Source organism: Taudactylus pleione, unplaced genomic scaffold (assembly GCF_031769625.1).
Source record: "Taudactylus pleione unplaced genomic scaffold, aTauple2 ptg000070l, whole genome shotgun sequence".
In the NCBI taxonomy this organism is placed as follows: domain Eukaryota; kingdom Metazoa; phylum Chordata; class Amphibia; order Anura; family Myobatrachidae; genus Taudactylus; species Taudactylus pleione.
This window is the reverse complement of record NW_028284472.1, coordinates 15,705,392-15,720,467: the sequence shown is the minus strand read 5'-3', so window position 1 is coordinate 15,720,467 and position 15,076 is coordinate 15,705,392. Positions and strand designations below refer to the sequence as shown.

General features: G+C 45.8%; 1 protein-coding gene across 2 annotated transcripts in view; it reads right to left on the bottom strand.

Annotated features, from left to right (window-relative positions):
* The window catches only part of CD2AP (CD2 associated protein), a 137,742-nt gene that overhangs the window by 12,437 nt on the left and 110,229 nt on the right, over positions 1-15,076 (bottom strand). For both annotated transcript variants that reach the window (XM_088467274.1, XM_088467275.1), the window contains 4 exons: positions 11,349-11,508; positions 10,066-10,208; positions 4,449-4,570; positions 133-219 (listed from right to left, as the gene is read on the bottom strand). In XM_088467274.1, coding sequence (XP_088323400.1) covers positions 133-219; positions 4,449-4,570; positions 10,066-10,208; positions 11,349-11,508 — 512 coding nt within the window. The remainder of the gene's footprint in view (positions 1-132; positions 220-4,448; positions 4,571-10,065; positions 10,209-11,348; positions 11,509-15,076) is intronic.

The window sequence follows — 15,076 nt, the reverse complement described above, 5'->3', positions numbered from 1 at the left end:
AGAGTGTGAGTGGTGGTGATACAGAAGTATATGGGCCAGTGCGGGAATGCTAGGAGTGAACACAGATCTGGCACAAGACGATGGACGCAGTTGCTGGGCTGACATTTAGCTCTTAGCATTACTATTAGGTACCTTCTTTACTTCTGCTATTACTGTTTTGGCACTCTCCTCGTCATCGGTGTGAAGTACCTTTTGGTTCTCAATCAGATCTTTATTATTCTACAAAAAGAAAAAAAACAAAAAACAAAACACCCCGTTAAAAAATGATTAGTTTGGTATCATTGTCAAAATCAAACAATACGTGAAACTTTACTGATACAGATCAATTTGTGACTTAAAATCCAACATTAAAATGACAGCGCTTTGAAAATAAAGTGATATACAGAAACACTTATACAAACGCTGCAAAACCAGTATATAATGAAAGTAAAAATTAGAGTTATGATGAAACTTACCCTTTGTTAACTCTCTTTCTTCGAAGTCCATAGGGCCACAGGGAGACAATGGGGTGTAAGTGGGACTTGGAGGATCAGACACAAACAGCAAAGCTTTTCAATCACAGGATGCTCCTGTCCTTCCCACTATACCCCGCACACAGCCTGAAGCTGACCACACACTAGACCAACTTACATCCAACCAGCCAACTTGTTGATTGGTTGGAATGAAAATCTGGTAACGTATGGGAGTAACTGATGATCAGCAATTTGCTCCTAAATGTCAGAAAACAGATGAAAATGGTCGTTGAGACAAGTTTGTTAAATGTTTGATCTAAACTATTTGTTCAAACAACAGTTTTGGTCCATTTTCCAGCGTTTGGGAGCAAATTGCTGATTGTATTCCTTACCAGATTTTCATTCCAACCAATCAACTAGTTGGCTGGTTGGACAGATAATCTTTAGATGTGTTGCCAGCTTGAGGGCAACTCCGTTTTGTCAACAAGCCCAAGGCAGGAGAGGAGAGAAGGAAGACCGGTACTCTGGGGAATCACACTCACACAGAGAAGGAAACAAGTGACCAAGAGAAGAAACCCTTTAGAAGCCAGGTGTGTCAGGGCGGGTGCCCTGTGGACCCTATGGACTTCGAAGTAGGAGAGTTAACAAGGGTAAGTTTTACCACAACTCTCATCTTCTTCTTCAGGGTCCATAGGGCGACAATGGGGATGTCTCAAAGCAGTTGTTCAAGGGTGGGAACGCTCCTGAGTTGATAGGAGAACCCTATGTCCAAAGGAAGCATCCTGAAAGGCAAATGTACCACAAGATGTGGACAGAAGACTAGCTGGCTGCCTTGCATAGCTGTTCAGCTAAGGCGCCACACTGGGCTGCCCACAAGGGACCCGCAGAGCGAGTAGAATGAGCAGATACTGTAGCCGGCACAGGAATGCCAGACTACGTGTAAGCCTGTGAGATAGTCAAGTGAATCCATCTGGCCAGAGTCTGTTTGTTAGCTGGCCATCCTTTCTTGTGGAATCCATATAGTACAAAGAAGGAGTCAGATTTCCTGATGGAAACAGTACGATCCACGAAGATCTTCAGAGCACGGACCACATCCAAAAGAGGTCTCACCTGCCGAGAGGTCTGGTGATTGAAAGAGCGGAACCACAATTTCCTCATTTAGGTGGTAACAAGAAATCAAGGCCGGGCATGTTCCAAGAACAGCCCTGTCCCGACGAAAGATTTAAAAAGGGGGAGCAACATGAAAGCGCCCCTAAATCCAATACCCTATGGGCAGATGCGATAGCCAGAAGAAAGTCTTCGCAGAGAGCCACTTCACATCCACTGATTCGAGGGGTTGGAATGGAGGTTCCTGAAGTGCTTGGGGCACCACTGCCAAATCCCATGGAGCCACAGGAGGGACAAAGGGAGGCTGTATACATAGAACACCTTGCAGGAAGGTGTGAACATCCGGTATAGGAGTAAGTCTGCACTGGAACTAGATGGACAAAGCAGAGACCTGCACTTTCAGAGATGCTAGGCGGAGACCTAGATCCAATCCAGCCTGAAGACTGGCAAGAATTCTAGACACCTTAAAAACTTGAGGGTCAGTTTCTCGGAGCACACCTTTGGAAATATGTATGACATATTCTGTGATAAATACTGGCTAAGGCCAGTTTATGGGCTCTAAGCATGGTCTGGACCACAGAGCTGGAAAATCCCTTAGCCGTTAGGAGGGATGTCTCAAGAGCCAAGCCGTTAAAGACAGATGGGCTAGGTCCTGATGTAGACATGGACCCTGAGACAACAGGTCTACTCACAGAGGAAGTTGAAGAGGAACGTCTATGGAGAGACTTTGAAGATCGGAGTACCAATGGCATCTGGGCCAAGCCGGAGCTATCAACAGGACTAATGTGAGATATGTAGGATATTTGTTCCCTTGAAGCATCAGGGGGAAATGTCTCTTCTAGGGCCTCTGCCCAACTTTCGATGGCTTTTACCACCCAGGCAGTAGCCCCAGCAGGATGAGTAAAATCTCCTGTAAGAGAGTATATGGATTTCTGACAAGCTTCTATACACCTATCTGTAGTCTCCTTCAAGGAGGTAGCAGTATGGATGGGTAAGGTGGCATTCTTAACCAGACGTGTTACATGAGAATCCACTGCTACTGGAAATTCCCATTTAGTGCAATCAGTAGCTGGAAGAGGGTAAAACCCTTTTAACCGGGCATATTCCATGCTTCACTCATGTGATCAGATAGCTGGTCAGAGTGAGGGAACTCTGGTAAAACCACCTTCAGTCGTTCAAAAAGTGGTTGTTTTTCTTAGGAGCGGGTTCTTCCTCTTCTATTTGTAAAATAGATTTTACAGCTCTCGCAAGAGCAGAAATATTTAATTTAGAGGGTGGCTCTTCGTCTCCTGAGATGGAGTCAGAGTGTGAGAGGTCTGCGTCTTCTGCCTCCCCAGATGATATAGCAGAATCAGATAACTGGGTGGACTGGGAAGACAACAGCACGTTTAGTAGGTAAAATTTCCTTTTGCAGCATTTGCTGAAAAATGTAGAGGTATTAGACAAACTCTGTACTGAGGTAGACAATATGTTTACCCATGGGGGAGGCAAAGGATATGCAGGGAGTAACTGCTGTGGCCATCCCACAGGTGGGGGGGGGGGGGGGGCCTACCACGGGGACAGCTAATTGGTCTGCAATCTTTGCCAGCACCTGAGAAAAGGCAGCCCAGGGTGGGTCATGAGGAGGAGTCTCCGGAGCTGAGGGACCTGAGGCTGTGTAACAATTAGTACAAAGACCATCCTGAATGTGGTACTCTGGGGCTAAGCCTGCTGAGCAGAACTTGCATGACACCAGAGTAGGAGCATCAGCATCAGCCTGCTTGTTATTCTTTCCTCTGCCAGACAGTCACAAGAATAATAAAATACAAAGTATGATACAGTGCAGTGAACACCCCTGCAGTATGTGTAATATGGCAGTGTGTAGTGTGCAACCGCACTATATAGTATGTGATAGCCCTCACAAATATATAGGAGATGTGGGGTACAATAAACCCCCTATATACTTTAGTATGTCAGGGTATATCAGAATAAAGGGAACGGTATAAGCTGGACAGTATAGAAAGATCAGCGCTAGCACATGTCACATACACAAACAGTAAAAAAATACAGATATATATTGATATATATATTGATAGATATATCTCTATATATATCTATATAGATATATATCTATCTCAGGGAACGGTTAGACCGCAGTGGAATGGCGCCCTGAGCTGGGGGAGGGGTTGCAGGGAGAGCGCCTTCTCCCCATGCTGACCTTAACCACCGGGTCCCCTGGCCTCTAAATATGCTCTGCGCCAATGTATTAATGCCCCGGTGGTCTAGTGAAGTCGTGGGCGCACCAGTGTCCATATCAGTGCCTCCGGTCCGTCTCCTGAGACCGGAGGCTAGACTGCGTAAAGACGCAGGCCCCCGCAAGCGGGGGGGTCTGCCTTACCGGTCCCCTGGATTCCGGGCTGCAGTCTGGGGTCCAGGTAGCCTGCTAGCTAGTCCCCCTCAGAGCCCCGCCGGAACTTGGTGTCAGGGCGCTGTGGAGGCGTGATGGAGCAACAGTGCAGACGTTTGCTGCTGCTCAGTAGTCAAAACACTAGAAATAAAAATAAATCATAAAATTAAGCTTGGGCTGCCCCACTGTTAAAAATGGTGACCCAGCTCCTGTCGGACACGAACGAAAACAGAGTTGCCCTCAGGCTGTGGGCGGGGTATAGGAGGAAGAACCGAAGCATCCTGGGATTGAAAAGCTTTGCTGTTGGTGTCCGGTCCTCCAGGTTCCACCTACACCCCAATGCACCCCCTGTGGAGCCCCATGGACCCTGAAGAAGAAATATGTAGTTGGAACTAGTTTCGAAATATTATGCACTTACTTATTCCTGAGTGTGAAGTAACGAGTTGCACTTATAACTATAGTATTTCCCACCAGTCACACTCCAATCCACCCGCCATACTTACAGCACTCAAACCGTTGAAACGTCCAGGTGGTCTCTTGCCGGCCATCTTTGGTCTGCTGGCAGTTGGGTGGGAGAGGTTTTCTGAGGTAGGCAGCACGTCATCAAAACTGATCTCTGATGGAGCTGAAAATAAACAGAGATTTAGAGTTTGTCCTCAGCTCTACACTACGGTTTAGTGGTCATTGCCGTTAGAGGTTAGAACACAGATAGCCACTCTATACACTCAGATCAGCAGCACTAAACATTACGGGGGCGATGTATCAAATGGAGAAGTTGGCAATCAGCTTCTAATGGTCATCTCATAGACTGTGCTAGATAAATGACAGAAGGGTATTGGTAAATTTGGGCAACTTCTCCACTTTATATCTCTTCAAGACTTGATACATCCCTAAACCCTCCCCCCCCCCCCCCCCATTCCATAGCCGTGGCAAGCATATGAGGCTAAATTTAAATTAAAAAATGTTCTACAGAGACCCATCTTTTTCTGTATTATAAATGTACCCTGAGCTAACCTAAACCCTCCCCTGTCCTCCCTGTGACTTTCTGTACCCCACCTCTCTCTGCCCAGCCAGGGCACACTGCTATGTTACCCACGGCCCGTCTACGCTCCCTAGTTTCTGCTCAGGGGCAATGATCAGCTCACCTCGCAGGTTATATACTGTATATAATCTCTATACTATTACTGAGTGTTCCGCCCCGTAGACCTGTACAAAGAGCTGTAAAGTTGGTTACAGGTAAAAGTGAGGATATGATTGAAGATTTGCAGTATGGAGCTGCAGATTATTATATAGAGATAGGGAGCAGTTACTGAGGGCAGGGATCAGGAATGTGTAGAGGGCTTAGCTGGGAGGAAATTACCTTGATTGTGCGCTTGGGTGTATCAGCTTCTTACCTCACCCCTGAAAAATGGTTTTTTTCCCTCCTCGGGCATAGAGGGGGGCATACCTGGGCAGGGAGGGGGCGTGCCAGGGCTGCTGTATGGTTGTAGCACTGCCTCTCCATGCTGGAGCGGCCTGAGCCCATAGTTGCAGACTTTGAAACTGTTGCAGGTGGCTGTGTGTTACAACTAACAGGCTACACCCGGCGGTCTGTTAGCTATTCAATAAACGCCGGTGTCGGACACCGGCTGCAGCCAGCGCCCTCTGACCTGTTCGTCGCCCGGAGCTTGTCCTCCACTGGAACCACCCTCCTTACGCCCCTGACCTCACCCACCGGTGTAATAAGAGAGCCACTTTTTAAAAATGCTAAATGATGAAATGTATTACAGTCAAAGGAACCAATCACCTCACACAGAGCGCTAGTGGCTGTATACGTAACTATGGTAACTCATGCAGGATAGCAAACTTCCAGCACACAAACTACAGATGTGTCCACATACACCTAGCCTCCTTGCGCGTTATATAGCCCTTGTAGTCGCGTACAGCCCATATATAATTGCAGACCACATTTACGGCACATGTGCCCCTAGGCTAACTATAAGTGGAATAAGATATTGTAAAGACACTGACGCTGCTGTACACACGGGACGACTTGAACGGACAACGATCTAGTTGAACAACTTCCCTTGAAATTTTCAGCTTTAAAAATGAACGATATCGTTCCAACGATATGAACGATTTCACCAACGATCAACATCAGTATGAAAAATAGGAACGGTTTGAACAACGATAAATCGCCCAAGTTGGACAGGCAGGATGGACGATGAAAGATATGTGCATCGTTCGTATTGAGAAAAAGTCAACGTTATCAATCATATCGTTGACAAAAGTCGTCCCGTGTGTACACCGCTTAAGGTTGTTGTGCCACTGAAGACTTTAAGGAACAACTGCATTTAGTATCTTCCCCCCAGGAAGCTTTCCCTGCTAACGGCAGGCTGGTGGCGTACCATCCAATCACCAATGAAACTTTTATATACCTTTGACTCCTGCAAGTGCGGGAATCGAGTAACGTTCATACAAATTAACAAGGTGGAATGTGCCGGGAACGACCTGACTTGCATCATTAAGGAACGGCCCAATCCCCACTGACAAAGAAAGTTTCCTTTTTATGGTACCATCCTTCCAAGAAATATGGGGTCAGAATGGGAGGATTATTTCCAGCGACAGACGTTGAGGTTTCTCGCAGAAACGCTACCCAGTTAGAGAGGGGTTCATAGGGAATAACATAGTATGGCTGGAAATCTTTAATATAGTGCAACAAAATAATCGGATGCTACTTCTCAAACACACATCACGTTATGTTAAACATTAGGAACACTGACAGGTAACGCGTATCATACTTATAAGGAATTTAGAAGTATACCAAGGAAGGATGAAGAAGTGAATGCAAATGATGATTTGAAACAGATTACAGAACTCCTTAACAGGAAAATAACACAGTATCATATAGTAACAGCCTTCCAAAGCAACACTATAGTGATGACACAATAATCATACAAGTACTGAACATAAGCACAACCAGCTAATAAGGGCACATGGGTGTAAATTATCAGATTAAACAGCTTGCAGGATTTTTTGGGGGGGAGAAGGGAGTTCAACATGTTTTACACTTGCTAGATACCCAGCCACCTGTAATCTACCACTGCTCAGTTCAAATGGCTCCAGACACCTTCTGCTCCAAACTGAATGGAGAAACGCGTGGCCTAATCAGAACGTTCACACCCCTGTACCCGCAGCTATGCTGCCATTTACATTGCTGAACGGGGCCGTATAACAAGCGCAGCCCTCTGCGACCAAAGTCCTAAGCAATATTGGTATTAGAGAGCTGGTTACATACTCAGACAAGAGCAAAGACTCATTTTCCAGGCAACAGGGAATAGTAAATGTAATCACTGCGCTAAGTCTTACGCTAAATTAATCTAGGCAGACTGTGGACTTCTGAGAGAGAACGTGATCTTACCAAAATGGAGAAGGGTAGGGGAAGTTCCTGACACGAAAGAAGGGATACATGGCAAACAGGAGAGGAAACAAAATCTGGAAAGAAAAGTGGAGGAGAGGAATGTCTAGAACAAAGATTTTAAAAACAAAAATTACTTTGCAAAGCAGAAAAAAAAAAAAAAAAACATTTGTAGAAGCGTCAGAGAGTGGACAAGCTCAGCTCCAGGCAGTGTTAGTGCGAGAGGCCAGCAGAGGAGAATACCATTCAGCATTAATAACTGCATTAAACAGCTTTCAGGGTTGTTTTACCCAAAAACATTTATGTCTGTGGCCTAGTGGATGGACCACCACCCATGCATCTACCCTAACAGTGACAGATATATCAGACATACACTTACACCGAGCATGCAAGATGGTTAATATACAATTAGAATCGATTATGATGTAAAATCCACTATCCCCAGCGAGTGCAATGGCTTCACACTGGAAAGGCTTTATGCTAATCACACGCAGGACTGTAAGCTCCAGGGGCAGATGTTCTCTCCCCCTAGGACTGTAATAACAGAAAGCGAATCCAATGGGAAGCCACACCCCCTTAAATCCCCCCCCCCCTTAGCCACACACCCTTCGATTCCGCCAACCCTACCTGCAGCCGATGCAGTCCATAGAAGCTGGGGGGCGGGGTTTGTGCACACGCCCACACTTGCAGGCTCCCCCCCCCAAATGAATAGATTGGAGCACAGTTGATTAACACACAGTATCATATGGGCTAGCGAGCGCTATTCATATTACGCGGATTGACATGTCAATTGCTCAGAATGCAGGTTGTAAAGAATTCTAGAAATTAAAGGCATCTGGTGTAGCAAATACAGTATAAAGAGAGAGGGTGTTGAATAACGCAGCACTGGATACTCAATATATTTAGCCTCAAAGTGTTAAGAAATCATGTAACATTATAGCAACAAATCTAAAAACACTTCTGCTCCTCATGCACGTGGAAGGATTGCCAACAAGAACTTCATTCCTAAAGCACTCAGGTGAGCAGGATCATCGGTCTCAGACATTAATACACACACGGACAATAGAATAATTGTCCAAGAGATTCCGTCACTGCTTCGTCTCTGGATGTCTGAGACAGACGCTTCTTCTAAACCGAATGGAACAAGTTATTGTTGGCAACTTCTTGCCTGCCTGAGGAGCAGGACTGTTTCATATATAGTGTCATAATAAAATGTTACACGGCTTTTGTCCCTTTATGGCAGGGGTGGGGAACTTTTTTACCTTTTACCCCAAATTATATTTAGATACGCCGACGTTACCCCCTTGATTTGAAAGGAAGGAAATCATATAGTAGTGCCCCCATATAATGTCCCTGTAGTAGTGTCCCCATATAATGCCCCTGTAGTAGTGCCCCCATAGTTATGCCCCTGTAGTAGTGCCCCCAATGTTATGCCCCTGTGGTGCCGCTTGTGCAAAAAAACCAAAACACTTACCTTAATCCCCGCTCCTGCATCCGCCGCCTTCCTGTCCGCCCGGCTACTCCTCGGAACTATGGGAGAGACATCATGACATCTCTCCCATAGTGCACATGGAGAGAGCAGGAAGCTGGAGTTCAGAAGAGATCTCCGGCTAACGCGGCACTGCAGGGAAGGAGCCGGGCGCCCGCTGGTAATAACATCTGGGCATCTGGCTTAGAGCCTCCCTGCGGCACAGCCGACGGGCATGCATCTGAATCATTCTATATTATCGTCCATTACCGCCAGGAATTAAATTTTTATCCCATGTGGTGTAATTTACCCCTGTTCCCCGACCACTGCTCTATGGGATCTAAAGTGTACGGTATATCTAGGACTGAATTATTCAGCACTCTTCCTATTCTTTTATGTTTAATGAGAACAGAGGGAGCTCCGCAGAGAGTGTCTGTGGATTCTTACACTGTATCAGAGATAATTTAAAATTAAGCATTTGAGTGGTTGATGCTGTGCGCCCGATTGAATACGTTTTTCTATTATCTGATAAAGATGCCCAACTGAGAGCTTAATCGTTTTCAAAGAAAAACCCTGGAATGTAACCAAAATATCCACCGTGCAGATCAAGGTCCTCCGCATGCTGAAAGTTTAGCCAAATAAAATATATATATATATATAACTATTTAATACAGTTGTCTATATGAGTAACAGGCGGCTGAAGAGGACATGCCAGGGGCACACATAACGGAGCATGCCGGCTAAAGCCATCAAAACGAAGACTCGTGTAGAGGACGACAGATAAGCAAAGTCAAGCAAAAAAATAAGAGGTAACAGGATGGAAATGTAGGTTACATACACAGATAAGACTGTATTTTGCACACTCCACGAGAATCTGGGATATCTATTGTGACATATGGAACTGCATATTGTATATATACGGGAAACAAACTGGAGAACGGAAGCTGGTAGAAGTTGTGGAAAACAATTATTGTGAATGTGTAGGTTGTAGACGACAATCACCCGCCTGCCTTCATTACGCATACCAACGTGAGGCTTCTAGACTGAGCAGCCAAATCCTTGCTTTCAAGAAGAAAATACAAAGACTGAAAAGAAAAGCAGGATGTAGATGACAGAAACAGGAACCGGTCTGCAGACGGAGAGGAAAAGAGAAAGGGATGGACAGATGGATCTGGTAATACACAGAGACACGTCACACTGATCACATGCACTGACAGGAGGATTCCCCACGGCTGCTACATAGACCATCACTTACCACTTTCTCTTGGGCTTTTCACTGCACTTGGCTCAACCTCCACGGATTTTGGTCGACTTAATATCTGTTCCAGGTCCATTTTTGTTTTACTAAAAGGCTCGGGCTCGGACCTGGGCCGATTAAGAGGCGACTCCCCATTCAACCTAAGAGACAACAAAGGCAGTGTTATTATATGGAATGTGGCAGATCAGGACAGGTGTATAATTGTTCCATTAGCTTAAGGCTAGAACGACAAGGACAACATGAGTTTCTCTGAGTTTTATTTAATGCTGCAGACTAAATGCGAAAAAGAAAGTATTTAGACGTAAATACTATTTTGTTAAATAAATACGTATTTGTCAGCTCTGGTTACTTATCAAGGCGATGGTCTAGTAGCCGGGGGGATATGTCATTTGAAAAGTACTTACTACAAGTCCCTAGGTGGAGCTGTGTCCCCACCTCTCAACCAGCAACAGAACCAACCACTAACTTGCTCTTATTGTAGTCATATCAGAAATCTAGAAATGAGGACTTAACCTGAACACACATATATCTATATATACACATTTACTTGTGATTTAGGCACTGCAAAGTGCTCGGTCAACCTCTCTCTAATATCTTGGAGGAAGGGGATTGATCAAGAGAAGACAATGTCACTATAGTGGTTTGCATTACTGCTCTATTGTGTTTAAGTTACAGGCGGGATTCCATCATACAGAGAAATGAACAATATATTCCTCCCTTTTAGAATATAAGCTTTTAAGAGCAGGGCCCTCTACCCTCTTGTGCTTATCCTTACTTATAATTTCATCTACTCCTCACTGCCCACTAGGGCACCTAATACTTGCTTACGCCCTGTTGCTTATTGTGAGTGTTATGGTCGCTAATGCAGCAATGTATATAAACCATGTCCTTGTCCTGCACCGTATTGTACTGTAAGTCACTGGCTTCTTGTTCACTTACTTGTTTATGTACTTATGTAAGGTGCTGCGGAACACTTATGGTGCCATATAAACAATAATAATAATATTCAAAATCAGCCTGGTGAGCTGTAAGGCACAAAAGACTACCTTGGTAGGCAGAGTAAGGCCTATAGTTGTCTGACATATAGCAAAGATGATGATTTATCAATTTATAGAACCAGTAAGTAGTACCAGGGGTGATAGTGACACTGTGCGGTAAGCGTCTAGGGGAAGGATTCTAGGAATCTATGCTAATTGTAAGTACAGAGTAATTAGTAAGCACACAAATCGGGGTTTAGATGGTCTCTCCAACCAAGCACAGCTTTCCTCGAGATGTCTTACTTGGATGGGGTTGTAGAGAATGCTGGTTTGTCTGGCCGTTTGGGTGGGATGGTAGCTGGCTTCTGTAGACTATTAGACTTGTTCACAAGGATGGGTTTCTTGGGGGGTACCTGAGGTGCGGCTGGTTTGGAAGGCTTAGTATCCAAAGATGGCTTTTCTTCTGCAAAGAGACATCAAGACAACGACAATGTAAATAAATCCATTTGGCAACAAACAAAGGGCCAAATGTAATAGGGTGAGAGTTTAGCAGTAAAAACTCGGCCAATGTAATAGAGTCTGAGAACATGGAAACTCGCATTTAGACTAAAAAAACTCACGATTTAAACGCTCATCCAGATGTTTTCCCATTTTGAAGATAAAATGCGACCAATGTGACAGGTTACTGCTGAACTCTCACATATTGTATTCTCTGACCCTATTACATTTGGCCCAAAAGTTCCAATTGCTCCACCTAATAAAGACTAATGCTTAGAGACAACCTGCACCCTCCCGACACCAAGACATGGAATAGAATTTTATTAGTTGCTTACATACGAGCTCAAACTACTTTACTACAACAGATGTTCTCTGGGATTTCCTGGGGCTCAAAATCATTCTAAATACAGCACTAAATAGGACTCTGCAACAACAACTAGTTACTCTACCAGACGATCTATTGTTTATAGGCGAGGAAAGGCTCACTATACATGGAAGCAGGATTGTGTAACCAGTGCAGTGATATGGGTCACACCTGTAGAACACAAGCAATGTAAGAGTAACGATGGAGGATTTGTATGGTCTATAGCTATTCATTGTCGACCTATTCAAACGTTTGGATTTCAGCAACCTTGGCTGCACTGGGCCTCTATGCCTAGACCCGGATAATGACGTCTATGTGGACAAATACGTGTAAAGGTCACAAAGATTGCTATACGTGAAGGACGCAGTCATGGGACGCCCCCTGCAGACTCAACACAACGAGGTTCTTTTGGGGGCTCATTGAGTGTTAGATGAACCCCCAAAATTCACAAGATACACGATTCAGCATACACACAAGGCTGTATATAATGTATTGCATATCTCTGACTTGTATCTCTGGACAAAACGGAATGGGCAAGCATAGGCCAAATATAGTAAATGGCTTGTTCACATAAAGACGACTCTCTTAAGTATACACTGAGCGGTGTGTACCCGGCCGACATATCGGATCCTGGGTACACATCAGAACGACGGAATGATCAATCTTTCTGTACCTCATTACACTGTATAGCAACGCACGTGACAGTCAGGTTTACTGTACAGCAGCACATCAAACCTGGCAACACATGCGACCTCGGCAGCGGGCATATAGTGCATACACCCTGCACGATATGCATATGTCCAAATCGGCACAACATCGCTCCATCGTGTACCCAGCTTCAGCTGTAGTTGCAGAAGTATATATACCTGTATGATGAAACAGGAGACTTATGTTTCTTACCTGTTAAGTCTCTTACTTTGACTCCATAGGGAGCATTGGATATACGCTGGGGTATAGCCTGGGCACCAAACAGTTAATTAAAATTACCCACAAGCCCTGGCTCCTTTCCTCTAAACCCCGACCCCCCAGACACTGGACCTCAGTTTACTTTTTACGCCCACCTCAGGAGCGAGGCAGAGGAGAAGGAAATCCGGCATACATACAACCATACAAACCATGGAAAGTACAGCCAGACAAGTCACAAAGAAAAAACACCTTGGAAGTCAGGTGCGTCAGGGTAGGCGCCCTGTGCCCCCTATGGAGTCGAAGAAAGAGACTTAACAGGTAAGCCACATAAGACTCGTTTTCTTCTTCCTCCACTAGAGGGCACAGGGATGACATTGGGAAAAGCTGTCCCCTATGGACGGGTATGCTCCGAAGCTGCAGTGATCACAGAACGCCCAAAGGTGGCGTCTGAGGATGCAAAAGTTTCAAAGGCGTAAAAGCGGATGAAAGAATGAGCAGACGACCATGTGGCCGCTTTACAGAGCTGTTCTGCCGAAGCCCCACAACGTGCTGCCCAAGAAGTCTCCACTGAACGAATGGAATGGGCAGTCACCACGGCAGGGGTAGGAAGCTTCGCCAGCAGGTCAAGGTCTGTTTAGTAGCCGGCCATCTTATAAACGTAATATAAGACAAAGACTAACAGAATCCAACTTGCGAATCTCTCTGGTTTTTTTGGCATAAAGCCGGAGAGCCCCTACCAAATCCAAGGAAAATTCTGGCTGAGAAGGATCCACAGTCTGGAATGCAGGTACCACAATGTCTTGATTTATGTGGAAGCGGGATACCACCTTGAGAAGGTAGCCCAGGCGAGTCCACAGTACAGCCCTGTCAAAATGGAAAATAAGGAACCAGGAGTGACGTGATAGGGCCCTCAAATCCAACAACCTCCCGGCTGACGGCTGATGGCTAGCAGAGAAACAGTTTTCCAAGTGAGCCAGGGCAAATCAACAGACTGTAATGGCTCAAATGGAGATGACTGGAGAGCTCAGAACAAGAGACAGGTCCCAGGGAGCCACAGGAAACAAAAATGGTGGCTGAACGTGGAGAACTCCCTGAAACAAGGTTTGCACATCCAGGAGCAGTACTATCTGCCTCTGGAAGAGAACTGGCCATGTCGAAACCTGGACCTTCAAGGACGAGAGCCGGAGGCCCAAATCCAGATGGTCTGCAGAAAGGAAAAAATACGGGATAGGCGGAAAGACCTGGAGTTAAAACCACTAGTCGCACACACACACACAAAAAAAAAAGTAGGTTCACCAAACAAGGTGGTAGATACCTTTCCCGAAGAAGGCTTCCTAGCCTGCAGCATGACCGAATGACCCTCCTGGAAAAACCTTTTCCACTTAGGACGGATGTGTCAAGAGCCACCCTGTCAAAGCGAGGTGGGTTGGATCCGGATGGAAATACGGACCTATAGACAGAAAATGCGGCCGCAGAGGAAGACACGGAGGTGAGTCTACAGAGAGGCCCAATAGATCTGCGTACCACACGTGCTGAGGACAATCAGTTGCCACCTCGATCAACATGCCGCCTTGCAGCTTCAACTTGCGGAAAATCCGAGGAATCATTGAGATAAGAGAGGAAATCTAAATCAGAGAGAAGTTCCAAGGAACCGCCAGGGCATCTACCAGGAGAGATTCTGGATCCCTGGTGCGGGAGCAGTATCTCGATAGCTGATGATTGTGACGAGATGCCATCTTGTCTATGTCCGGCAGGCCCCAACGGCAGACTAGTAGTTTGAATACATCTGGATGCAGCGCCCACTCGCCTGCATGAACTTTCTGGCGACTTAGGAAGTCCGCTTCCCAATTCTGAACTCCCGGAATGAAGACAGTGGACAGTGCTGGAAGATAATGCTCCGCCCAACTGAAAATTTGACTGACTTTCTGCCTGGCTCCTTGACTGAGTGCCGCCCTGATGGTTTATGTACGCCACTGTGGTTACATTGTCCGCCTACACCTTTACCGGACGTCCGTGAAGGAAGTGCTGTACCTGACACAGAGCTCTGTATACTCCAACAACCCTAAAAGGTTAGGTGACAGGACACCGCCCTCCACCCCCGAAAGTTTGCATCGGTGGTGAGTAGGACCCAGTCCTGAATCCAAAAGGGGCGGCCCTTGCCCAGATGTGAGCGCTAAAGCCACCACAGTAGGGAGACGTACCTCATGTGGAAGAATGAGAGTCTGTGCCTTGAGATAGGGGCGAGACTTGATCCATCGTTTAG